The 27,867-nt window shown below is 44.8% G+C and overlaps 1 protein-coding gene across 1 annotated transcript; it reads right to left on the bottom strand.

Moving 5' to 3' along the window:
* Nucleotides 1–1,561: 1,561 nt before the first annotated feature.
* CPA2 (carboxypeptidase A2) lies at nucleotides 1,562–27,649 on the bottom strand (the record flags this gene model as incomplete). The annotated part of the gene is made up of 11 exons (XM_081102217.1): nucleotides 1,562–1,749; nucleotides 12,172–12,256; nucleotides 14,359–14,558; nucleotides 16,041–16,131; nucleotides 17,280–17,390; nucleotides 18,727–18,825; nucleotides 20,792–20,893; nucleotides 22,766–22,861; nucleotides 24,520–24,654; nucleotides 25,329–25,410; nucleotides 27,585–27,649. 11 exons carry the CDS (start codon nucleotides 27,647–27,649, stop codon nucleotides 1,562–1,564), a joined length of 1,254 nt encoding a protein of 417 aa, XP_080958343.1.
* Between the last annotated feature and the right edge of the window lie 218 nt (nucleotides 27,650–27,867).

Below are 27,867 nucleotides of genomic sequence, written 5' to 3'. Positions count from 1 at the left end.
GATACTCGCTTAACCAACCTAACAGGATTCTTGCTAAAGGCAGGCCAAGGATTGAGACATCACAAGTGGATGATAAGGAACTTGATCAGATACCAAATACTGGGGGATGACTTCCTTAGCAGATTTCTTTGCTAAGACTGACTTAGGGCCCAGGATAAGTCTAGTCAAAAAGAAGACTCAGAACCCTAGCCAGTTTGGCTCAGTGGATAGAGTATCGGCCTGCATACTGAAGGGTCCTGGGTTCAATTTTGGTCAAGGGCACATACCTTGGTTGCAGGCTGCATCCCTGACCCTGGTCAGGGCACATGCAGGAGGCAACCAATCAATGTGTCTCTCTCATCATTGATGTTTCTATCTCTCTCTCTCCCTCTCTCTTCCTCTCTGAAATCAATTTTTTTAAAAAATATATATTTTTTAAAGGACTCAGAGAAGCCTATCTAAGGTTTGGTCAAGGAGGGTGTTTATCAGGAGCTGTGGGTCTGGGGTGCCCATCAGAGCTCTCTTACCCTTCCCACACTGAAAGGGAGCTCCTATTCCCACCCTGGTCCATCACAAAGACTGGGACTCTCCTTCACCAAGATAAATTTCAGCTTTAAAATTACCAAAGAGAGAACCTGAGACCTGAACCTGTGAGAAATGTGAGCTAAAGAATCAAGTGCCCAGAATTCCAGGAAAGCTGGAATTCACTTCCCACCCTTTTCTTCCAGAGAAAACCATCCACATGAAGAAAATCTAAACCCCTAATGGAAGTAAGTGTCTAAAGGGAAATTATAGGGCAACCAGAAAGGAGTGTCGTTGGCTTGGGTCCCCACCAGTTTCTATAGTGCAGCATCCCAGGAATGGAAAAGCAAATAATGGAACCAGATGACACAGTACCTACCACAGTGCTTGGAACAACGTACTTGCTTAATTAGTACTTCTTGAATACATGAACTCAAAAGTCCCTTTCCAGTTCTAAAACGCTGCTCTATTATGACGAAGGAGCTGGCACATACCACAATATGCATGAACCTTGAAAACATTATGCTAAGTGAACTACGCCAGTCACAAAAGGACAAATTCTATGTCATTTCATTTATATGTGGTACCTAGAATACTGGAGGGTCCTGGGTTCAATTCACAGAATAGGCAAATTCATAGAGACAGAAGTGGACTAAAGGTTCCCAGAGGCTGGAGGGAGGAAGGACAGGGAGTTATTGCTCAACCAGCGCAGAGTTTCTGTTTGGGATGATAAAAGAAGTTCTGGAGATGGATGGTGGTGATAATTGTACAACACTGTACAACGCCACTGAATTGTACACTTAGAAATGGTTAAAATGGTAAATTTTATGATTTGTATATGTTACCACATTTTTTAATGTTGAGAGGATATTGGGAGCATTTTGCTAAGAATATATTTTTTTTTAAAGATGAAGGAGTACAGCTCAGTGGTTTACTATATTTTAGGACAGCATAAATTGAAAGAACTAATTCTCCTAAATCAGGACTCGAAAAAGAAATAATCACTTCCGACTTTGTTTCAAACTGGAGAGCTTTTAATGGCGTTTATTACCCCAGAGCCCTAATAGGGATGGTCTCGCACGTGCTCCATGATTGTCTTCAAGCCAAGCCAGGTCTCTTCGGCTGTGGGTAAGATCTGGTTGGCGGGCAGCAGGAAGCCGTATCGACCCGTGTCTCTCAGTTCAAAGGCAAATGAGTATTTGATGCCAGAGTCATAGGCCCAGTCAATGCTTCCTCCACTGGCTTGGTCTGAAGAGCAAATGAGAATAAGTCCGGTTATGCTATTCCCACTGGCCTCTCACAGCTATGTAACCGCCAAGTTAAGTTCTACTATTATTAAAAAGGTAAGTTAGGCCCCTATCTGCAAGGACCTTCAGAGCAGGGATAGCTTAGTAGGGGGTCACCTTTATGAAAAATCACAAGATTCATTTGAAAAGCAAAAGGTGTTATGTAAATGGACACGATGCTTGGCCTCCCTCTGGTGTTCTGAAGGGCCTCTGGCTTCACCCACCCATTTGGAATCCTGCCTGCTCTCCTAATTCGCCTCTGCGACAACGTAGGGAGGCCACCCACTTCCTTCTTTAGAAAAGTGCTAGGTGTACACATTTTTTTCTCTTGAGAGAGGGGAGAGATTACAAATACAAGAAACAATTTGGTCCCTGCCCTCAGGGGATTTTCAGCTAAGGGTGGAACAGGCCTTGTTCTGATATAAAATAACATGCCCACTACCTGTGTGTGATGGTTTACCCAACAGAGTAGAGTGCACCTGTGTAATGTGTGGCCATGGACACGACAGATGAGGAAGGAAGTGGCATTAGCCAACAAAGAGTTGGGCAATCATAACTCAGAAGAGCTAAGTGATGATGGGTTCTGAGGCCTGGCCCAGGAAGGGCAAGTAGAGGTCAAATGAAGGAGATGGCTGAGGAAGAGATGGAAAAAGTCACCTAGTCCCTAAGAACAGGACTGGGCAAAGGGGAAGACCAGGGAGGCTGTACCAAGAACAGGACTCATGGTTAATATTGTGAATGAACACTGAACTCCTGTGACTAAAGTCTTTGTCTTCACTCATAACAGTTATGTAACCTGGTAAATAACAAATACCAAGTGGTTTCTGACTTGAACTGAACCTTCCTGGGTGCCAGAATTACTAACTTATGCCTTTGGTGTAGCTACATGACACAATCCCACTAAGAAGCCCATAGTGAATGCAATGCTAGCTTCAAATGGAATCCTAATTCTGCAAAACATTAGTTGGGTGACCTAAAGCATGTACTTATCTCATTGAGTCCAAAATGCTTCACCCGTCAAATGGAGATAAAAGTATTACTTATTTCACAGAGCAATGAGAATTAAATGGAAGAATATTATGTTTACAATTCCAACACTTTTTGAGTGCCTTACTAAATGTGATAGGCACTATGCTAAATTAGTTCTTTAATCACCACTTGAGTCACAAAGTAGATATTAGTATTATTTCCATTTTACAGATGAGAAAACAGGTTCAGAGAGATTACGTGAAGGAGCTGGGATAATGTATATAGAGTAGACATTCAATACAGGTTAGTTATTGTTATAACTATGATTACAAATAAATTATTAGGATCCTATTTTAAAAGTTGGGCCACATTAAGGAGAAGAGGTATCCAGGAGAGTAGTTCACCAGGAAACTAATAAGGAACATTTATACAGTGCCTGAGAATTAGTGAACACTTTTATTCTATATTCTATCCTTTGAGCCTCTCAACAATTCATTTTACAGATGAAGAAACCAAGGGAGGTCCTGGCTGGTATGCACAGTGGTTAGAGTGTTGGCCCACGCACCCAAGGGTCTCAGGTTCAATTCCCAGTCAAGGGCATGTACCTGGGTTGCAGGTTCCATTCCCAGCCCCAGGCAGAGCTCGAGCGGGAGGCAGCCAATGGATGTGTCTCTCTCACATTGATTTTCCCTCTTTCTTTCTCATTCTCTCCCTCCACCCTTCCTCCCTCCCTTCCTTTCTCTCTAAAAATCAATGGAGCCCTAGCCAATATGGCTCAGTGGATAGAGTGTCAGTCTGTGGACTGAAGGATCCTAGGTTCCATTCCGGTCAAGGGCACATGTCCAGGTTGTGGGCTCAGTCCCTAGTGGCAGCTGTGCAGGAGGCAGCCAATCAATGATTCTCTCTCATCATTGATGTTTCTATCTCTCTCTCCCTCTCCCTTTCTTTCTGAAATCAATCAATGAAAGAAAAAATCCTCAGGTGAGGATTAACACACACACAAATCAATAAACAAATAAACAAATAAATAAATATAAAAGAAACCAAGGGAAGATGAGTGACCTACCCAAGGTTACTTGGAGCTACAACTCAAACCCAGGTCCCTGTCCCCAAGGTGTGTGCTTCCCCCCTACACCTTTCTGAGACACAACTCAAGTAGCAAGTCCTCCTGGGCCTAACACCTATTGTGGTGCAGCTCCTCAGAGCCCTTTCCGAATGAGGAACTGCCTCACCCCCCACAGAGTCCAGCCACCTCTTGGGGGGAGTGAAGCAGGTGCTCACTCAGAGCTGCATACCACACTGGAGCAGGAAGCAACAAGTAGTTCATGGGGACCATTCCTAGAGGCAATGCTTGTCCAAACTGGAACGAGGCCAGGATCAAAGATAACAGAGGCAGCTCTGGGCACAGATCTAGCCAGAACTTGCTTGACCACTAATGGCCAGGTTCCAAAAAAAAAAAAAAAAATCAGACAGCAAACCCTATGCTTGTCTGATATTTGCTTATTAAAAATGTCTTCAATACCTGTGATCTTACCAAGAAAAACATACTAAAACTCAGTCTTCCAAAGTCTGCCTTACTTGTAAATACCTCAGCTACGGAGGGGGGAAACTAGATTCTTTGTATAATCTGGGGGCATATGATGCCATTCTGCTGACATTCCAAACTCCGGCCTCCACTCAAGCTGCCAGCCAGAGAAAGCATGCATTCCTCAGCCGTCAGTGGCCATGATGCCTTCCTCCCTACTGCCGTCACTCAGAAGGCTCTCCTCCCTGGAGGTTCCCCCACCAAAGGAGAGGACAATCCCACATGGAAGTGGTTGAAAAGGTCTGGGCAGCCCGGCCAGCGTGGCTCAGTGGTGGAACACTGACCTATGAACCAGGAGGTCACAGTTCGATTCCCGGTCAGGGCGCATGCCCAGGTTGCAGGCTCCATCCCCAGTGTGGGGCGTACAGCAGGCAGCCAATCCATGATTCTCTCTCATCATTGATATTTCTCTCTCTCTTTGTCTCCCTGCCTCTCTGAAATCAATAAGAATATTAAAAAAAAAAAGGTCTGGGCAACTCGGACCAGATCAATTTTCCAGAGAACAGCCTAAAAAACACAAAACAAGCTCCAAGCTGCTCATTCCCTTTGACTTGGAAATCTTGCCTTCGGAGTCCATACCAAAGCGCTCTAAGAGAAAAGGGAGTTTGTACCAACATGTTCCTAGTAGCGTCGCTTAGCAAAAAGCTGAAACAATCCAAAGACCCAGTCACTGGGATATAGCATTATAATGGAATAACAGATACCTAGTGTGGAAAAACATAAAATCACACAGGAAATAATGTTACCTTAAAAGAAGCTGGACACAAAACAGAACCCTGACACTGATTAAGACTTGTGGACCAAAAAGGGGCTATAAGGCAAGTAATCTCACGGCGTGATCTGATCATAAATTCCTAACCGGGCAAGTCGTGGTGGAGAGTCACGTCCCAGGCCTATAAAAGGCTTATCTGTGCCTGAAGGGGGCCATGTCCATTATTTCTGTGCATCTAGGTTAACTCGCTTTTGAAATGCCCCTTTTCAAACCCCTCCTTCTAAAAACGTGACCACCATCAAGAGAGCCCATAATGTTAATTATCCTGTCATCTGATTGCACCTTGTTTTCCCTCATCTTCATGCAATCTTCCTTACTTCCCCTCTTAATGCATAAAAGAAACTGCAAACTGTTATTTGCTGAATCATTTTTCTCAGTCTGTTGAGATTTTTTTTTCCCTTCATTATAAGAGAAAGTTCATTTAGAAAATTACAGAGGTAGTAGATGTGCCCTTATTGCTTAGGAGAGAGAAAAGCAGAGGTAAATGAGGAGGGGGGGGGGGGGTGAGCGGGGGAAGGAGAAGAAAGGCGAAGGCGAGCTACTGAGAGGGACAGTGCACTCTGTTGAGATCTTGTTTCCAGGTGTATCCTCTGTTGGGCTCACATAAATGATTGTAAAAATTCTCTACAGGTTTGGTAGTTCTTATATCTACAAACTAGATAAATATATGTGTGTTCATTGACAAAATCATCAATGAAATTGAAACAAAATAAAACTGTTGGTTATTGGATTATTTTGTATGAAGTTTTTAAACGCATCATAACAGAAAAAAGAAAATAATCGTAATCCGGGAAAAAAGAACTTTCACCATCCGAGATATTACCAGAGCAGTAGTTTGTGTACTTTCCATAAGTGTTCCAGGGAAGAGGAGTAAACGCCTCCTCCTCTGCTCTCCAAGACTCCGCGCGAGAGAAACCCACAGGCCCAAAGTGGCATCACTGTGCTAAAAGCCCATGATACCAAACCTAGATTTAATACCTGATCTAATTGCAGTTTCAGCCTCTCCCAGGAGTGACATTTTATACAAACCAGTTTGGAATTTCCTGATCTACACGAGTGAGGGAATCTGCCTGGTAAGACCCCCCCCCCCCCCCCCCGCCCCGCCACTTCCCCACCCCCCAAACCGCCTTCCCTTAAAGCAGCGGTTCTCAACCTGTGGGTCGCGACCCCTTTGGCGGTCGAACGTCCCTTTCACAGGGGTCGCCTAAGACCATCCTGCATATCAGATATTTACATTACGATTCATAACAGTAGCAACATTACAGTTATGAAGTAGCAACGAAAATAATTTTATGGTTGGGTCACAACATGAGGAACTGTATTTAAAGGGCCAGAAGGTTGAGAACCACTGCCTTAAAGGAAGGTGTCCTTGCCTGAAATAATCCACCCTTAACTCTTTCGTCCTATAAAAAACTTCCATCGCCCAGCCGGTGTGGCTTAGTGGTTAGACATAGACCTATGAACCAGGAGGTCACGGTTCGATTCCCGGTCAGGGCACATGCCCGGGTTGCAGGCTCAATCCCCAGTTAGGGGTGTGCAGGAGGCAGCGGATCAATGATTCTCATCATTGATGTTTCTATCTCTCTCTCCCTCTCCCTTCCTCTCTGAAATCAATAATAACATATTGGAAAAAAAACCTTCCATCTTGTACAACCCCCAGAGTGCCCTTCTAGCTGCTAGATGAGATGCTGCCGGATTCATGAATCACTTAATAAAGCCAATTAAGAACTTAAAATTTACTGGGTTGAATTTTGCTTTTTAATGACTCCCATTAAGAAAACCATGACTCACAAGTGTTCATTCCCAAAGATTTCTGCCACCACCCTCCTACAGATGTAACTATCTTTGCCCCCAGCATATCTGCAGACTCCCTCCTCTTGTTCAAGCTCAATCTACCCACCTCCACTTTGTCCCCTCCTTGCCCTTCTTCTCCCCAACTCTGGACAGTATTACATTGGTCACTTCCAATCTCTCCTGTATCTTTCACCTCTCTCTCTTAATCCTTCCCCACAGTCTCTTATCGCAAAAAGAAAAAAAAAAGCAAACCCTGGCAGGTTGCTCAGTGGTTAGAGCATCAAATCTTGGACCGAGGGGTTGTGGGTTCAATTCCTGGTCACAGGCATGTCCCTTGATTGCAGGTTCTCCAACCCCGTAGGGGCTCCTGTGGGAGGCAACCCATCCATGTGTCTCTCTTTCTTCCCCTCCTCCCTCCCTTCCACACTCTGGAAATCAATGGAAAAAATATCCTCTGGTGAGGTTTTTTTTTGGTTTTTTGGGGTTTTTTTTAAGAAAAGAAGGAATCCTTGATTCCAGAATCTCTTTCCCTTCACATCCAGGTTCCTCTAAAGCAGAGGTGAGGAACATCCGGCCCACAGGCCATATAAGGCCCTCGAAATCATTTGGTCTGGCTCTGCCAAAGCATTAGGGGTGAGTTAATTAAATGTTTGGCCAAATAAAGCAGGCTAATGTTTAAGTTGCTAATTTTGCATGGCCCTCGAATGGTGTTAAAAACATCCAAATGGTCCTTGGCAGAAAGAAGGCTCCCCACCCCTGCCCTAAAGAGTAGTGTCTACTCACCAGTCTCACCTCTCCCCACCCCTGTACTCCTCCAGCTACTCTCCCCACTCTTCATAAACTACTCTGCTTAAAGTCACCAATAGCTAGTGTAGGGGTTTAGAACAAGTTACCCCAAGATATGCCTGTGTGGTATGCAGGCTGTTCTGAGCTATAGGCAACCAGGACTCTGTGGGCTCGAGAGAAACTTCTGCCCTTTCCAAACTAACTACCTAGAAGAATTTGAATTAGGGGCCTTACCCATAATTAAAGATTATCAGAAATCATTTATTTTATTTTATTTTTTTACCTACCTATAGGACAGGGCAAATTTAATGAAGATCTATTCTTATTATTCTGACCATATATATACTAGTATACCTTATTTTCCCTTTCTGTCATTGGACCCCTCATGTACGTGGGGTTCCCATATACTAGTATATGCATGTAATTAAATTTTTTTCTTATTAATCTGTCTCATGTTTATTTACTTTTAAACCTCACCTGAGGATACGTTTTTAGAGAGAGAGAGAGAGAGAGAGAGAGAGAGAGAGAGAGAGAAGAAAGAGAAACATCAAAGTGAGAGAGAAACATCCATCAGTCACTTCCCATACACACCCCAACCAGGGATTGAACCGGCAACCTAGGTATGTGCCCTGACCAGGAATCGAACCTGCCACCTTTTTGGTGCATGGGATGATGCTCCAACCAAATGAGTCACCTGGCCAGTACTCATGTCTATTAAACCAGCTGAAAGAACCTTGAGGATAGAGGAAAATTTCTTCCTCCCCCACACTCATATTAAAAAGAGAGAACCACAGGCCCAAAATGGCATCACTTGTGCTAAAAGCCCATGATACCAAACCTAGATTTTAATACCTAACCTAATTGCAGTTTCAGCCTCTCCCAGGAGTGACATTTTACACAAATCAGTTTGGAATTTCCTGGTCCACACTAGTGAGTTAATCTGCCCTTTAAGACCCCCTTCCCCTAAGGCAGTGGTTCTCAACCTTCCTAATGCCGCGACCCTTTAATACAGTTCCTCATGTTGTGGTGACCCCCAACCATAAAATTATTGTTGTTGCTACTTCATAACTGTAATTTTGCTACTGTTATGAATTGTAATGTAAATATCTGATATGCAGGATGTATTTTCATTGTTACAAATTGAACATAATTAGAGCATAGTGATTAATCACAAAAACAATATGTAATTATAAATGTGTTTTCCGACAGTCTTAGGTGTCCCCTGTGAAAGGGTTGTTTGACCCCCAAAGGGTCTCAACCCACAGGTTGAGAACCGCTGCCCTAAGGGAAGGTGTCCTTGCCTGAAATAATCCACTTCTAACTTCTTGGTCCCACCCTCTTTCTGCCTATAAAAACCTTCCGTTTGTACAACCACCAGAGTGCCCTTCTAGTTGCTAGATGGGATGCTGTCCAATTCATGAATCGCTTTAAAAAGCCAATTACATCTTCAAATTTACTCAGTTGAATTTTGTTTTTTAACACTAGCGATGAAAATCCAATGGTAAATATTCTGTCCTTGTAATATTTGGCCTTTCTGTGGCCTTTGTCATTGTTAAACACTGCCACCTGTCCAACAATTGCTCCTTCCCCGTTTCCGAAACACAGGGTTGTCTGCCTCCTCTCTGCCCAGCTCTGCCGTGTCTCTCCCTCACTGCTCCCCTCTTCTGCCCGTCGCCTTGCTCCCCTCTTCCGCCCAGGGCTCTTCCCACTCCAAATGATCTTGCTCACCTCTACCCACCGTCCTCTCTATGTCCACTAACCCCAAATCTCTGCAAAATCTCAGGGCCATGTAGCCCAATACCTTCCGGACAGCCTCAAAATTTCCAGAACTCAATGCAGTCTCTTTCCAAGCCTACCCCTGTTTCATCTTCCGGGATGCCTCCCTCAGTTAATGGCACCATTCAATGTCCTTTGGTGAGAAACTCTCACTATCCAATAAATGGCAAAAACCTTTGGTTTTTACCTCCTAAATGCCTCTCTTCCATCCTCACTGCTCTGGTTGTGTGGTAGGCAGTTAGAGAGACATAGCAGAGCAAGGACAATGGGCAGGTACAGAAGGTCATCCATGTGGCAAGCCCCAGGTGCTTCACAACAGACAATCAATTCTAGGGTGAGACCTCGCCCCCAGGGTGACTTTCCCTCCCCTACCACATCACTGCTCTGGTCACTGCTGGTCGCTGGTCTTGCTGTTTGGACCCCCTGACCTCTCTAGAGATAACATCTAGGCCTAAGTTATATTTCAGCTCCAGGCCCAGATAAGCAACCAAACCAACCACCGCTGATGTCAGGACCAGCTGCATTGAATAATGACCCCCTGCCCTGTGCCTGCCAATCAGTCAGCCGAGATCACAACCCTGAAAGGACACACCTGGAAAACTGCTGACTATGCGCTTGAGATCTTCCCCTGGGACCTCCCCTAGTCTCCACCCTTAAACCCTTAGGACTGAGGACTCAGACGCTCTCCCTTCCTAGAGCACACCCATGCCTCTCCCTTTCCATTTCCCTTTCCATTTCCCTTTCCCTGCCCCATCTCTTCCCCTCCCCCTCCCCCTGCCCCAGGCACGTTACCATTAGCTTCCTCACTCCCAAGCTCCAAGCCCTTCCTTTACCTCCATAACTTGTTTCCTAAGCCCATCTTCTAGGAATTACTTCTACCTCTGTGATTTACCCAATAAATGTTCTCTTACAGTCTGAGTCCTGGCTCTGAATTCCTTCCTAGCCAAAACCCAAGTACCTAGGTTACTAAACCCAGATGTGGTCTGACTCCACCGGTCAGACACCTGGTGCTCTTTCAGCCCACAACAGTCGGGCCACCATCTCTCCCCCAAAACTTCCTACTCTTCCTGTGGCATGTTCCTACTTCCAGTCCATTATTACTTCATCCTCCACACTGCAGCTAATCTGTTTGACCTAAATTAAAACACAATGCCTCGACACTCACTGACCTGCTGAAAACTCTCCAGGGCTTCCAGAATCCTTTAGGTTAAAACCCGAACTCCTTAACATGGTACACAAAACCCTGAACTCCCCACTCCCCTTCTTACACTTTCATTCCTGTAGCCCCAAACCTGTAGTTCACAGAGCCCATCATAAAGTTCCATCCTTCTGTGCCTTGGCATGTGCTGTGAAGGAGCCAGAATGCCCCCTCCTTTTCCCCTTCACTAGGTCTCTGGTGATCAGTCTTCAAAACCCTGCCTTCTTGCCCAGCCGGTGTGGCTCAGTGGTTAAGCGTCGACCTATGAACCAGGAGGTCACGGTTTGATTCCCGGTCAAGGCACATGCCCAGGTTGCCGGCTTGATCCCCAGTGAGGGGCGTGCAGAGGGCAGCTGATCAATGATTCTCTCTCATCATTGACGTTTCTATCTCTCTCTCCCTCTCCCTCTCCCTTGCTCTCTGTAATCAATATATACATTTAAACCCTGCTTTCTTCCTGTATGAAGCCTTTCCTTACTCTTCCACTGTCAAATCCCTCCAACTTTCTAATACTTCTGCAGCATTTATAGCCTTCTATTTCACATATCATACCAAAGCTTATTGACTTCCTCTTTATCTTCCATATTAAACAGTGAGTTCTCTATGGGTTCATTATGCCTCCAGTACTTGGCATAATGATTAGCACTTACTAGATGCTTAATAAAAGGGTGAACAGAGTGGGTACTTATGAGAGGCGTTTGTTTCCAAAGGATCATGGACATAGGAGTACTAGGGAACTCCTGGCCATTCAACCGTAAGGTCCTGAGTTTCTGGCTGTGTCCATAAGAAACTGGAGGGATGCCTTTGGGGGACCCAGAATCTGCATGAGAGTGCACTGGGATTTCCCATAGCAATGCAGTTGTTTCTTGTTTTTATCCCAATCCACTTTGGGAGAGAGAGTTTAGGAAGTCTGGCCAAGAAAGGTACAATTAATAAAAGTGGCCCTAACCGGTTTGGCTCAGTGGATAGAGCATCGGCCTGTGGACTGAAAGGTCCCAGGTTCGATTCCGGCCAAGGGCATGTACCTTGGTTGTGGGCACATCCCCAATAGGAGGTGTGCAGGAGGCAACTGATCGATGTTTCTCTCTCATCGATGTTTCTAACTGTCTATCCCACTCCCTTCCTCTCTGTAAAAAATCAATAAAATATATTTTTTTTCTAATTTTAAAAAAATAAATAAATAAAAGTGATGACTTAGGACCAGGCCTCAATAAAGACCCATTTTCAGGCACAGATTCCAAAGGATGAGAGTGAGGGTGTAAGGATCAGTACAAGCAGAACAGAGAGCACACAACTCCAGTATTTAGAAAGTTCTTGGTTCTAAATATCACATAGTAAATATCTCATGGAGGAGATCTAGCCTTGCTGAGGGAAACTGGATAAGGCTGGGTTTCATGCATGAAGGCGTATGAATTTCACATCAGGGCATTTAAAGGCTTTGGCCCAAAATCACATGTGCCTGCTATCTTAGTGGATCATTTGTGAAAACACATGAGATACTTACAGATGACTGAGCAGATAGGTCCCACTTTGTACTTGGTGCCGTGCAGCTTTTGCAGCGACTGGGTAGCCTTTTGGGCCACTTCGTTCTACAGTGAGAGAAGCAAGGAAAGATGAATGGATAACACTTGTCTCTTGGAAGAACAGATGCCCAATAGCAGAATGTAGAATGGGACAGTTAACTGGACTCTCTGGTTAATTGAGGATTAAGCACAACACCCTTTTTGTTTCAACCATTTTCGATGAGAAGTAAGCACAGCTCATTTTTGTTGGCTTTTAAACTACTACATGATCGCTTCTCGGCCTTTTGGCTCAGATCAAGTGTAGTATATGTTCCTATCAGTTTAATAGCTGATACATCTTCTATTTTAAAAAAATACAAAATGAAGACCCCCTTCCCCCGATTATTTGATCATCCAGACGCTTACATTAATAATGACCAGGGTTATTACTCTGCCACAAGCTCTTCCTGTTCAGGGCTGTGGATGGAAATAGGGTGGGAGGAAGGGGCTCAACAGAATGTGTACTGACCCCAGGATGTACCCAGAAAGTTGATCCCCCCCGCCCCCCCCCCCCTCCGGATCCTTACATTGGCTTATTTCCCCATGATTGTCTCTTTTTCCAAGTAGAGCTCAGCAAAATATTTTCCATTATTTGAGGGTTCCAATTTTGACTGATTGAGGCTTTACTATCCTTGCTAGGGATAAGTGTAAGGTCTGAAACTTGGGTCCAGGAAAACAACTGTACAATTACCAGATGGGGGAAGCCTGGCTCGGCAGAATCCTCAGAGAGCCTGGGGGTTTCAGTTGTCAATAAGCCCAGCATGAGGCAACCGTACAGTGCTACTGCCAATTAACTGACCCTCGGCTGCAGAAGCAGAAGCGCGCAGTCTGGATGAGGGCAGTGATGGTCACACTCTGCTGTGCTGCTTAACCCACCGCACAAGTTTTGCATTCACTTCTGGGAGCTACTCTTGAAGAACACAGAAAAAAAACCAGCGTGTTTGGAAAATAGCAACCTGAATGGTATGGAAACTTGGGATCCTATTATGAGTGCTTGAAAGAACTGGGGGTATTTAGCAGAGATAAGGAAAAACCTGGGAGAAACAGGTTACTGGTCTTCAAGTAATGAATGGATTTGCCTCTCAAAGAGAAATAAACTTGTTCCATGGAGCCAGACGATAAATCAGGGCTGGCAGGTGAAAAACATAAGGAGGTGGTTTGGCTCTCTATTAGGAAAAATGCAAATAATCAAATGTGCCCCAAAATGGAATAGGCACCTTGAAGCCAGGAACCCATCTGGCAGAGATGTGAGCACCAGGTTTGGACCATTTAAAGTGATCTAGATCTACTAAAAATACCTTTTAGGTTCTTTTCAATCCTGACATTCTTTTTCCCCCAGTTCAACCCTGAGCGATAGATACACCATCAAAACCCTGAAACCTGCCCTACGGCGCTAAAATCCAACTGAGATGAAAGCTACACCTGAATCTGAATAATCTATGTCATTTCTGCCAGGAGCTATTGACAAGAATCTATTTGGAAATAAATCCACCAAAAGGTCACATCTCAAGGCTGATCTCTAGTATATGGGTTTCAAAATTCAAGCCTAAAAGCCAAATTGGAAATATTTGCACATTCTCTTCAGCTGAGGATAGTTCTTGCTCATTTCTAAGCAGCCCTCTGAGATGTTACCATCTGATATAAGGCTGCCACCAGTTTACCTATTCCTCAAACAGAAAAGATGATGGAAGATATCAAGTTAGGGAAGTGAGTGTTTAATGCCCAATATCATACATTAGAGTGCACCATAATGGCAGATCATGGAGCTGAAGACACCAGGAAGGTATCAGGCAAGGAGCTGGAAGAGAGCATAGAGCATCTCTGATTCTAGGTCCAAGTGGTTATTTTCTAAGCAACAGAAAGCACATCCTGGGAGCTTATGTTCAAATCAGGGTCCTCCACATCAAGATTAAGGCCATAATAATTTCATGAATTCTATTTCCAAAGGAAACTTAATTTAGGAAAGTCCACATCACAATCTTCTCAGTGGTTGGACATATTATGTCTCATTCATCTTTATAACCTATCACTAGTGCACTCCCATCTCAGTACCTAACTTTATGACTGAAACTTACTTGTCCACACAATGGATATTTGTGGTTGCGCTAAAATGACGTTTCAGAACTCACCAGCTCATCAAAGTCGTTTAACTTGGTACATTTATACCCATAGGGGAACATCAGCAGCTGGGAGTAGCTGTGGAGGGTAATGAAGGCCTTGACTTTTCCATGACTCTTGATGAAGTCCACTATGGATTTCACCTCAACTTCAGAGTTGGCACTGGGTCCATGGTATGAATCAGAGCAAGGACTCTTGCTGGCTCCAGGTCCTGATGTAAGAAACCCAGGAGAGAACAGTGAGCTGAACGGAGACACTGTACGAAGGCAGTTTCCACGCATCACTAAGTCCCTCCCCTGGAAATCAGAGCAAGAATGTTAGTCAGGAAGCAAGTGGTTCTGCACATAGCTTTCTTCTTTAAAACATGGTTCTATATGACAAAAAGAGCTATCAAATTAGCCCGTCTCCTCTCTGTGGGAGTTGTTGGAAGAAAGGCTAGATTTAATATTATAGATGGAATTCCTGCATTGGGTAGGAGTTGAGCAAGTTCATTTTCTGGGATCCCTTCCAATTCTTAGAGTCCAAGAGTAGAAGATTCTATGCATCTGTACTTCTAAGTCACAAAGCCACAAATGCAAAGAACCTCTGCCATCTTTTCTACGGTGAGGAAATCACAACTACATCTGACAACAAGGACACCTTGGGCTTTGATTTTCTCAGCAACTAGAGTAACTCATGACCTCTGAAGTGGGTCCACTGTGGCCTGGCCAGGACTATGACTGCTAGAGAAACGGATGGGATGGGTAGGAGCTGAGACTCCCCAGCGTCTCTAAGTGATATGGACAAAGATAAATCTAGCCTGTCACCCTTATTTTAGGATTCTTTTACAAGAACAACATTATTTTGGATCTGGTACTTTGATTTTTTTTTTCCTTACACTAACACACACACACACACACACTATGGTAAAATCGATGAATGGAGAAGTTGCCACTCATCCATATCCTATCACAATCCCCTAGTAGTTTTCTTTTGGTTCAATGAATCCCCCTCATTTATTTGTCTTACAAATATTCCATGATTGCCTTCTATGTTCCAGACACTGTGCTAGGTGTTAGGAAAACTGCAGTGAAAGAGATAGTTTCTCACCTCACTGCTATCATACCTAATAAGGGAAAAAAAACAAATTTCAATTCTGTGATAAAATATAAGGAGTTTTAACTGATGCCTGAATGCATAAAGGAGCAGCCAACCAGACTGCCACTGAACTCCGAACAATTAGAGCTGCACGTCAACAAAGCCAGAGCAGCACGTTAATATTTTCTCGTTTGAATCTATTTTGAAAATCAGTTTCTTAGTCTTATTTGGACTTTAGTTTTCTTTCTCGAAGCATCCATGGGTGATGTAATGCTTCTCTCCCTATAGATCCTAACCCCCTCTAGTGGTTGGTTCCGGGCTTCCGGAGGCCTCCCGCCATTGCGCAGCGTCCTACTCTGAGAGCTCAGCAGCTGAGCCCGGCTTCAGCTTGTGGGAAAACCAAGATGTGAGACAAAATATATTAAACGCTGCTCAGAACGCTGTGACAGCACGGCGAGCCTGCGAAGGGAATTTAGTTAAGTGTTTTCCAAATTGGTTTTTAAATGGCTTGCATCCTGAATGGGCTTAGCGGACTGACAGTCCTGCAGAGCCATGCAGAACGGCTAGCTGGCCAGACAAAGTCAGACCATTCCTGGAGGCAAGTCCCTGCGCTCACCTCCAAAACCTGCGTCCCAGTTCCGGTTAGGATCAACACCAACACAGCGGCTTCCAGACACTTTGGACCGGGTCTTTCGCCACATACGATTCTTTAAAATCCAACCAAAAGAGAAAAGGAAGGGGGTGGGATACGGTCATTCAGCCTGAGGAGCCGGTCTCTTTAGAATTCTGTTCATTTCCCTCCCTCCCTCCCTCCCGAAGGCCCCTGTGAAATGGCACGAATTCCCCTTGCACAGAGGTGTGGAGTAGTCCTCCCACCGAGTTCTGCTGGGGAATTTCAGTCCGTTTCACACAGAGAGAAGCAGACAGTCCCCCATCTCCTCAAATGAATACTGACCCGCCAAACCATGTTCCCTAGAACAGCAGTTCTATTCAATGTTAACAACAAACACAGAACAAAAAAAGTGGGGAGAAATCAAGGGTTCCATGACAGAATCGTTTGGGAAAATATAGGACTAAATTGGCTGATTTACTTTAGAACTTCTAACGGTTTTTTAATGCTGTATTTTTTTTTTATTTTTATTTTTTACGAAACTCCAAGAAAGGGATGTAGTGGGCGGTAGTTCCCAAACTTCTCTGTGGAACTTTTATTCATAGGGTATCTCATAAGATGAGTACTAGTATTTGTACGAGTTCCTTTTGAAACCTCGTTGAAAAATGCTATCACAGCCAGATCTCTCCAAAAATAAATTTGAAGCTCTCACTCATTTTGAACATACGTGGGGTCACGGTTGCCACAATGGCGTTTTGTAATGAGATTTTTACAGGGGGGAAAAGAGAAAGAACGACATAACTCCTTTTAGTAATACTCCAGAGATTCCTTCTACAGATTTTAAGTAAAATGTGAGATGTATTGTACTGCCTACCTAAATCCTACCACAAATCTAATTGTCAGCAGGTAACATCCGCCTCCACTCCTCTATCAATCCTGCCACAAAAACACAGAGATAATTGGAACAAATCTCCTAGGTGACTCACTGTGAACAATGAGCCCTAATAGCCCAGCCTAACAGCTGAAATGAGGCACTGGCGGAGGCAGTATGTGAAGCCACCGTGGGCTGTAATAAGAAGTGATTATAAATTCCACTGCTTGCCTCAATGCAGGGCCACTACGGAGAGATTAGGCATTCTGTTTACAGTGAGTCAAGGGCAGAGAGATTACTTTTATTTTGTTTTTCAAAGTCCCTACACCTCTCCTTAGGTTCTTGTTGTGAGGAGAGAAAAAGTCCAAGCTTACTTTGGTTTGAGAGAAGACATATCCATCGGGGTTTGTGACGGGCAGCAGGAAGATATCCATGGTGTCCAAGATGGAAGTGATGGATGCATCATTTCCATAATCAGAGGCAATCTGAGCAGAGGCAACAACATATATGTCAAGCTCACCCTTCCCGTTCACCGGGGAATACAGGATAGAATATTAAGGCAATGTGTTTTTTTCCACACATGAACTAGATATCACTGCTGGTCAATGAAAAGTCTCACCAGACTTCATCCAATTTCCTGCAGTGTTAATGTGTTTCATATGCCAGCGTCTACACTTTTATTTCTGGTCAGAAGTATTTATATTAAATAAAAATCAGATATTACTTATCCATTTTTCTAAAAAGCAGTAGAATCCTTCCTATTAATTCTGGTGAGGCATTTTGCAATGGTAGGCAATGGTGTACGTGGCTTATAGGGATCTATGAATCAAAGAAATGTTTGCAGTTTACCTTAATCACCACAGAGAGTAGCTTTCCAAAAGAACTCTCAACCAACATCAGATAACTTAAATATGCGGAGACTTTTCTAAAGACACTGAGAGGCAGTTAAATTCCATTTGGGGAATTAAATTTCTACTTGCAATCAATTGCAGTAGAGTTGAAGTTTCTGCTGGATTAAAATTTACTCATTTCCTGTGCTCAGCCATCCTAAAGCATTATTATTCAACTGTTAAATATCCATTTCATAATACCCTAAAGGTAACCGCATTTTAATTGAAGGGAAAAATGTATCAGTCAGTATGCACGTGGTTGCACATGCTTGAATGATCTGATGTGGATTGATTTCCTTTGCTCATGAATTAACATTCTGATTTATAGCGTGTCACTTTTGAATTACTTAGGAAATACCAGACGAGGTCACACCCAGCCTGGTGTCCTGACTCTAATTCCAATGAACCTGTGGAAGGAGAGGTATTGCTACACCCTGACTTCAAAATCAGATTTGGAAAATTGTCAGAGCCACCAAAAACCCTGAACGAATTCCACTTTGGATCTGTAGGTCAAAGTAAACTCTTCTAGCACCCGTTTATATTTCCCATCTGAGTCCCCTTCGTGGCTTCCTAGCTTTCTAGCACATCGTGCCCCAGCCCTGAGGATTCGAGGCAGCAAAGCAATTTTTCTCTTGTCTGTTCTTCGGCTGAAATCTGACTCCCCAGGGCCCTTCTTTTCTACCCTCTCCATCTCTTCTAGCTCGCTTTTCTTTTAGCAGGCACACAGCGGCCCACCAGAGGAAGGGTGCCAGGGTCCTGGCTGGAGCGATACCAAAAGAGGTTGAATGGCTCTGAGTCCTGCCCGCGTGACAAGAGAAGCAGCTGGGCTGAGAGCTTCAGCCGTTAGGACCACAGGGATTGTTGTGTGGTTAGTGGGTCCTGATCCCAGAAAAAAAAATAATAATAATGGAAGAACGTTAGGCAGAATCACCTTATTTGCTGTCCACAGAGCAGTAGCTTGTGTTACCCACTCTCGAGCGTGGATCCCGGCGTCCAGCCAGATGGCCGGCTTGTCTCCTCCGGTACTGAACTGCAAGAGAAGCGGGAAAGGGGACCGCTCCAGCGCTGCCGCCCCCGGCCCCTAGCGTTTACCGAGGGCCTTGTCTGTCCCTCTTCCTGTATTTGACGTGATTGAGGGAGAAGGAGGAGGTGTAGACAGTGATGCATCAATTAACTCTTCTCACTTAATGTGATTTTTTGGGTCCCCTTCCTTTAACATAAGCTCAGTGCAGGCTAAGGACAGCAAAGACTTTTTCCTTTTTCGTGTTTGTAAAAGATCATTACAGATCATGTAATGACATGAAAATATGTTCATTGTATGTTGCAAATTTTTTTTTAAAAAGGTGACAAAATAGTGTGATGCCATTTTTATTTTTTAAAAAGGCCAGTTCGTGTGTATGTGTGTATATGTACACATACAAACATATGAGATAAAGGGAAAGGGAGAGAAAAATGGAAGGATATGGAGCATCTAATAGCTATCATGGAGATGTTTTTCTCCCTCCCCCCCTTTTTTCTTCTTTTTTTTGTTTCTCTTCCAATTTTATGCAATGATTGTATCATTTTTGCAATAAAAATGTTCATGATAACCTTTTGAGTCCTTCATAAAAACAGGATGGCAAGCTCTGAGGTGCGTCCCAGAGTTTAAATTTTATGATCTAAGTGGCTCAGTTTTATTGGGAGCAGTGGTTTTGCCAACTGGATCAGCAAATGGGGAGGAAAACATTATTTTTGCACCATCAATTTCTATGTCTGCGCAGCACTCTAAAACATAGCAGATACGGTAAATGAGAAATGCAAATCCTTGCTAAAAATTATATTTCACGGGTTTTGAGAGTTTTCTTTCAAGTGTTCCCTGCCTTTCCCTCCCAAGAACTCAAATGTTAAAAGCAGGGTAGTTAAAAAAACACATTCTCAACCACGAACCGCCCTGGAGAAGGGAAGCCAGGAAAAGCCGGGGGAGGGGTGGAGTAGGGAGAGGGCTGCGGGGGCTGCGGTTTCCTGACCCAGCAGCAGCAGAAACAGGCAAGAGGAAAATTTTTAAAAGAAGGTAGTGAATATTAGCAAATGTGCCCTAGTCCAGTGTCAATAAAGTAGGCAAACCACTCCTCTCGGGCCTGCTTTGAGAAAAGCAGTCTGGTGAAACCCATCTGTCCCGAGTCGGTTGGTTCTCAGCCATAACGTTTCCAAATTTAGCACTGAGTTGTGACATTCATTCTCTCTCTCTCTCTCTCTCTCTCTCTCAAAAAACTCTTTCTAGGAAATATGGGGAAATAATTTTCACTCTTTTTCAGGGCGAGGTGAAAAAACTTGAAATTTCCTCACTAAGTCTGTTAGAGGTTTCAGGTTGGAATACTTTTAAAAAATGCCTGTTTCTGGACCTTCGCCTTTGCGATTTGGTTGCCTGTCATCCTTCCGCACACAGCGGGAACTCCTTTTTTGTTTGTTTTTTTAATGCGGGAACTCTTCTTTTTAAATGTAGCTCTGGCTTGGGCGCTTTTTTTTTTTTTTTTAAATCTCTCGGCTTTAAAAAAGAGAGAGAGAGAGAGGAAAGAAAAAAGGGGGGGAGAGAAACACCGCACAGAACTGCTAGCTTGATTAAATACAGAATATCTCACCTATTCTCCCCGCCCCGTGTCCTGCACCTCCCCCATCCTCTCCAGACTCTGGGGCCCGCACCGCCGCCCCCTCCCTCGGTTGCTATTGGCGCCTGGGCCTCCGGGCCCCTGCAAGTGGATTTATCGAGATGAGAGCGTTAATTCACTCCTGCAGACCTGCGTCAGTTGGCGTAGGACAGAAAAAGAAAAAGAAAAAAGGGGGGACAGGTGTGGGCGGGAATGGGGAGGTGGATACTCAAAACCGGCAAGGACCGGTTGGAGGGCAGGCGGGGCGGAGGGAGGCTCCCGGGCAGCGCGGGAACGACGGCCGCCTGGGAGCCGCGGGTTCGAGCCTGGGGAGGAGACACCCCCCCCCCGCCCCCCTCTGCATCTGTGTACCTTGAGCACGTTCATGGGCCGTTTTTCGAAAGAATGGCCAATAGTCACTTTGCTCACTAGTCCCGGGTACTCGGCCACGAGGTTGTCCATTGCTTGGGAAATCTGAAATGTTTAAGATGAATAAATAGCCATTTGCAAGTGAATAATCTGATGCATCTATCAGCGGCTTTTCTCTCTCCCCATTCCCATTCCCCCAGGACAAAATGGACAGGGCAGCGGGCAGATGCCGCTGGATGGGGACGTTTGCATCCGAGCTGAGAGAGGGGCGCTGGGCATCTGCAGGGCTGGGGCCGGGCTGAGAGAGGGGCGCTGGGCATCTGCAGGGCTGGGGCCGGGCTGAGAGAGGGGCGCTGGCCATTTGCAGGGCTGGGGCCGGGCTGAGAGAGGGGCGCTGGGCATCTGCAGGGCTGGGGGCCGGGCTGAGAGAGGGGCGCTGGGCATCTGCAGGGCTGGGGCCGGGCTGAGAGAGGGGCGCTGGGCATCTGCAGGGCTGGGGCCGGGGAGCCATTTTGCGGCTGCGGCGCCGGCTTTTTTTCTGTTTTGTGCTTAAAACAAAATGGCCCTTTCCAGGCTTGCCTATGGCTTGCCTCGCCGGGCCCTGGAGTGCAGCTTCCCCAGGCGGAAGGCTGCTCCCCCTTACCCGCGGAGGAACACAAATGGTAGCGGTACCAAGAAATAAAAAGGTGGATTTAGAGGCGAGGCGAGCATTACGAAACGCAGCAGGGCTCGGTCAGGCCGCAGATGCGCTGGTCGCCAGCGACCTCGCCTCCTATTTGCGAAGCTGATTGAAATTCTGTGCGGCTGGGGCGCCCAAGCTGTGTCCATGGCCGGACTGAGGCGGGTCTGGGCGCGTCTGCAGAAGGAGCAGCAGGAAAGCAGCTCCTCCAGCTGCGGCCAGCATTTGCGCTCCGTAGGACAGACCCCAGTCTGCGAGGCCCGCAAAGGAGAGTGGCATCCCTCTCCTCCCTCCCTGTATCGATCCATAATCCCTTATCTGAAACCCTTAGGGGCCACACACATTTGCAAGTTAAGGGGTTTTGGTGGTGGCGGGGGAGAGCTGCAGGAAGGTGGGAAGCCTGCATTGTATATTATACACGTGGCATCGCTCCATATTCAAATGCCTTGATATTTCTGGCAGTGACACAAATGAGTAGCAAGTCAGTTCGGGTCAGATTTTGCCCCCAAATGGGTTTAGGTCACGTTTTGCTACTAAGTAAATTGGGGAGAGGGGGGGGGGGCTTTGTTCTCAGAGTTCTTTGCAATTTGTAATTCCTGATTTGGGGAGTCAGTACCTGCAAGATACCTCCTCTCTGGCTCTATCCTACTCCCCCACCTCTCCCCTTAAGCCCCCCCCGCAACCCCCACCTCCTCATCCCCTTCCTTCCATCCCTCACCCCCAAATCAATCCGGGCAAATAGACCCGAGAAAAGTTCTGTCGCAGAGACAAGACAACACTGTCCAGGTGCCGGGTGTCAGTGTGTGGCTGGGGGTAGGGAGCGCTCTTCACTCCTGCAAACCCGGGAAAGAAGCAGGGACTGCCGCTGTGAGGTAGGGAGCTGTGGGCAGCTTGGGAGACCCTGCCACGGCTGGAAGTCAGAGGTGTCAAGGTGTCCCCTGATTCTATCATCAGTGACAGCGTGAAGCACAGCTCTCAAATGGCTTGGTAGGCAGCGAGGGCTAGAAATCAGCAAGGGGCCTCGAGCCGAGAGGAGGAGCGGGGCAGGCTGTTTGCTCACTTAAGACACTCCTGGATGCTTCAAAAATAGTGGGGTGGCGCCTGAGACGGGCAGGGAGGGCTTCAGGTTCTGCCTTAAGGCAAGGGACACTTACTACTGGCTGTGAAACTCTAGGGAAACGTGGGAAAGCTAGGACATAGGAGAATAATTTCCATTAAATCAACCAAGCAGTCGTCTTGGTTTTGTTATCTGAGGAAAGAATGGCCCATTTCTCAGATGTTTGTTTTGAGACACCTACCTCTTCCAAGGTATGATAAGCTGCAAAGTTGAAGTTACCATTCCGTTCCCTTCTCTGATTGAATAACATTTCTTCATCCTCTTGGTCCAGCAGAACCTAAGACAAACCAGTTTTACCTCTGCTTACTTTACAGCAATGCATGTGCAGCTACAATTGTGAAGGAAATGTAACACTCCCGTCCCCAGTCCCAAGCTTTTCCTGTCCTATAGGCTCCCTTATTCTGGTAGCGCCCTGAAAGTGGACGGGGCATTCATGGGGCTCCTGGCCAGCCAGATGCTGCACATATAGAATGACAGCCAGTCCTGTGGTTGTCTTATATTTCATCCCACCTCTCTGGGAACCCAGGGAATATAGATGTAGATATGAACAAAACCAACTCCATCTCTGTGTCCCGGATTTCATTTCTTTTTTTTCTTTTTTTAAGTTTCCTGCTGTGACCTTTGACCAACTTCACAGTCCTTAGCAAGCATATCAAAGCTTTCTAATTGATGATTACCTGAGTTCCTTAAAATATAGCCATGATTATTTTTTTTTGTTAGAAACATCGGAATGGCATGACAACCAAGATGAGTATCAAACTGGCAACACTATCGATTATAAACTATTATCTCTCACAGCTGTTTCAACCTTTTTCACATTCTGGCCCACATAAACTAATCACCAAAATTCTGCGACACACCAAAGAATATATTTTTTGCCGATCTGACTAAAATAGGCATAATTTTGATGCGTTGACACTAGGCGGCTATTGTGTTGGCTGCTGTTCATTGTTTTGTTTGACAATCTAAGGGAAAAGAGGTCAGTGCCCCTGACTAAATGCACAGGTATTACATGTTTTAAGAAGTCCTGCTGCACATTGGTTGAAAATCACCGATCTAACACCAACCATTAGGAGGTATGGCCCCTGGAGCTACTACATTCTTTGCCCCTTTGTCCTGTCAATCATTAGTACCCGAATTATACTATTAAAAAGGACACACACATAAAGTACAGTAACAGGCCTGGTAGCAAAGAATAATTGGTACAAAACTGCTAGGCCATCCGTCTGTCTGCTCGGGCCCAATCTTCCCAAAAGTAAATTACCCTCTAAGTTCTGTTACAGTCTGTGGAGTTGACTGCTCCGTCTTTGGTTCACAGGGCCTACCCTCCAATTAAAAACTAGATGAAAGAAAAGGAAAAGAAAAAAATAATAAAATTAAAACTGGCCCAGCTGGATTGACTCAGTGGTTGAGCATCGACCTATAAACCAGAAGGGCACGGTTAGATTCCCAGTCAGGGCATATGCCTGAGTTACAGGCTCAATCCCCAGTGTGGGGCATGCAGGAGGCAGCCGATAGATGATTCTCTCTCATCATTGATGTTTCTCTCTCTCTTTCTCTCTCTTTCTTCTCTCTCTCTCTCTCTCTCTCTCTCTCTCTCTCTCCCTTCCTCTCTGAAATCAATAAAAATATTTTTTTAAAAACTAGACGAATAACATCTTACTTTTCCCTACTTTGACCAGTTTGCCTTTATATTTCATGCCAGAAACTCTCTTTTGCCCTTACCCTTAAGTTTTTGATTACCATACCCAATTTGTGTCAAAAGTAGAAGAGAGAATGACACTGCCTCCCTTCCCACTCTGCAGGGGTGGCCCAGACGGCAGGAAGGCACCCACGGGTCCCTTTGCTGGCAGAGAACCCAAAGATAAAGGAGGATGGTCCTTCAGTTCAAGTGCATCAGCAGGCCTCTGAAAGGATGGTCTCTGGGATAATTACCTGAACGTCGTCAATCATGATGGAATATGCAATGTCCTGGGACTCCAAGAAAATTTTGACTGCCTGGACACTGACAAAGGGAACTCGGACATGGGCTGTCTCTCCTGGGATGGTGGGTAATTTCCAGAAATCAAGCTGAAAGGGATAAAAGACCAAGGCAGTGAGTGGGGAATTCCAGGGAAAAGGACAGCTCAGCACTGACGGATTTCAAGAAATCAATTCATATCTACTTTATCTCAAGCCCACAAGACTGGAATCCTTGTAAAATCACTATGATAATGCGAGAAGGGTTTTTAAATAGCCAAGCATCCGCATATGAGCTATAACCCTCCCCCCCACCCCCCACTTCCCATGGCTAGATATTAAAATGGGCAGAAGGAACAGATTATTTAAAACTAAAAGACAGTTTTTTTTTTAACAGTTGACATTTAAGGGATCTAATTCATTTTATAACAGAATGTTAAGACTATGCATCATTTTAGGAGGTAAATAGTGCGTTAAAGGTTTTCAAAATTTTTCAAAGTAACTGGAAGCTCTCTTTTCATCCTTACAGTAAACCTGTGAGATAGAAGAATGGTTTGCTTATTCTCATTATACGGAATGGGAAAACGAGACACAGGAAACATGGGTGGCTTGCCCAGTGTCACAGAGCTGGGACAAGAGCCCAGGTTTTCTGTATCCCAGCTTCATGAGTTCGCATTCCACGCTGTCAGAGAAGATTAGATGCAGCCCAAAGTAAGAGATCTCAACCATCGTGTCTAACTGTGGAGGAGTCTCTAGGAAACAGAAACCCCCTCTAGGACAGATACCTGAAGATGTTCTTCAGCCTCCAGCTCCACCAGATTTTTTATTTGTTCTTCATTCCTTGGTATGATCTCAAGAACTTGATCTCTAAAGGATATTAACCACAGACATGACCTTAAAAGCAAAACCTGGACACGGTTTCCTGTTGCTTTCTGCTCCCATTAGTCTCCACGTGCCAGGAGGTTAATGCAGCAGTTAATAATCTTTTTGACAATCCAGAAACTGATGAACAGTACACTGACCCACATCCCCAGAATGAGCAGTTGATAGAATGGCTTTACTTCCCCCAAGGGTATGATATCTAAATAATAATTAAGAGGTTTACCTACTCCTAGCAGGAAGCTTGACATTATAGTTACCTTTCTTGTAGCTAATGATTATTCTCAAATAGCACCTGCTACGCATAAAGAATTGGCTTTTAAAACTTGTCTGTTCCTGTTTTTCAGATACAAGTGGGGGAAAAAAGTAGAATAATTAGTTTGGTGCTTGTAAGAGGAATTTAATTCATATCTGGGTAGACCTAGTATGGTTTGTTTGGGTTTTTTTGCTGTGGTTCATTGAAATGTTTCAGCGTTCCATCTCCAAGCACCATTTATGTAGCCCACACTTGAGACATGATTGGGACAACTGGGACTCAGGAAAGTCATGATGTGGCTCTCTCTCCACACAAACACATATGTACATAATGGCGAACAAAGGATATCAAGGACAATTTGGCAGGAAAAAAGAAGTTGCAAAACAAGCAAACACATATCTTTAGAAAAAAAATTGGGTAGCAGAGCTGGATTTTTGTCACCCTTGGTGACAGATGTTTCTCCTCAATCCCTTTCTCCAAGCAGGCTGACTTCCGGTGTCACTACCCTGCCCATTTGTACAGTGGGGAAGGGATTGGTACAAAGAGCATACACAGGGATAAGGATGTAGGCCTTCAGAAACCAAGCACCATGCAATTCCCAATGAACTCGAGTGGAAGATATGTGATAGAATGAGATCTTCAAGGCTCTCCTGTCTTCAAGTAGCCACCTGCCACAGATGGTCTGAAAATTCTTTCATTTGAGTCTCATTCCTTTTGATGAATGCATAGATTCCCAGGAGTCCTGCTTTAAAATGGAAAGGCACTGGGAAAAGTAATACATTAAGCTAATATTTCCTGGTGTGTGTGCTAAGGAATAGTAGCCATTTGAGTTACTCAGCACTTTAAAAAAAAAAAAAAAGTGAAGCAGAGTTTCATGATCAAAAATATTGGGTAGATGCTGCAACCCAGATTCCCGCTCATAGATTTACAGAGCATGCTAATTTAGTAAAAGAACCTAGAAATCCTATAGTTTATTTAACCTGCTAATTCCAAAGTTTATTTGACCACCCACTTTTGAGGGCCAAATTTATTTGTCCACTTTGTTAGTTCCCTGGAATACTCTTCAAGAAATGCTGGTTAGCCCTAGCCATTTTGGCTCAGCGGTTAGAGCATTGCCCTGCAGACTGAAGAGTCATGGATTCGATTCCCCTCAAGGGCAATCCCTGGCCCTTATTAGGGCACATGCGGGAGGCAACCAATCGATGTGTCTCTTTCACATCGATGTTTCTCTCCCCCCACCCCCTGCCCCCAGCCTTACACTCTCTCCAAAAAAAAAAAAAAAAAATCAATGGAAAAATATCCTCTGGTTGTGGATGAACAAAAACAACAACAATAACAAAAAAAGAAAAAGAAATGCTGCCTAAAGCCTTTCATAGAATCTTGGAACCAAAGTATTTTGGAGCAAAGATGAATCTTACAACGCCATGAGAGTTGGATTTGGATTGGTCTTCCCACTTCTTGAGGTTCCACTACCTGGGCACTAGATCTGCAGATGGGGAAGACAAGGGTTGACATGGAGGATGAAACCGAGAAAGGTAGGGAGAAGGAGGTGGGAGGATAACCTATCACTTACTGAGGTGGCACTGAGATAAATGGCCAAACAGCTTTATTTTCAGTCATGCCTGTCACCTCTACATCCTGAGCATCAGAGGGGAAAATGAGTAAGGACTGAGAGAAATAAGGTATATGTATTCGGTTTTCAGTTTTGTTGTTTTATTTAAATGTCATTCCTCTCTCTCTCTCTCTCTCTCTCTCTCTCCTATTAATCCCACTATCTCCTCTCCAAATCTAAGAGAACCCTCTGAAAATGTTGAATACCTGCATCCATGATTCTGCCACAATCCAGTGAGAGCCTCTGTGCATCAAGTAAGCAAAATTCAGACAGGTATCAGAAAGCATAACTTACCCCACAAATGTTTCTCGACAGTAGATATGCCCCAGAAGGGCACCAAACAACAGGATCAACCTCATTGTCAAGGGTTCTCCTAGAGTCCAGAATGCAGTGTCAGTCCTGAAGTTATTTATAGGGACCGTGACTGAGCTGGCCTATCGGCAGTCTAAGAACTCAGGTGAATTCCCACCTGGTAAAATTCCCACCTGCAGGTCAAATTCTCAAGGTTGCAGACCCACCTGTGTGATATCTGCCACTCGTACATTTTCCATTCCTACGATGAGATAACAAACTTTAA

This window comes from Myotis nattereri (genome assembly GCF_964212035.1).
Source record: "Myotis nattereri genome assembly, chromosome: 11".
NCBI classification, from domain to species: Eukaryota; Metazoa; Chordata; class Mammalia; order Chiroptera; family Vespertilionidae; genus Myotis; species Myotis nattereri.
Note: the sequence above shows the minus strand (reverse complement) of the source record. Positions and strands in the feature narration are given on the sequence as shown.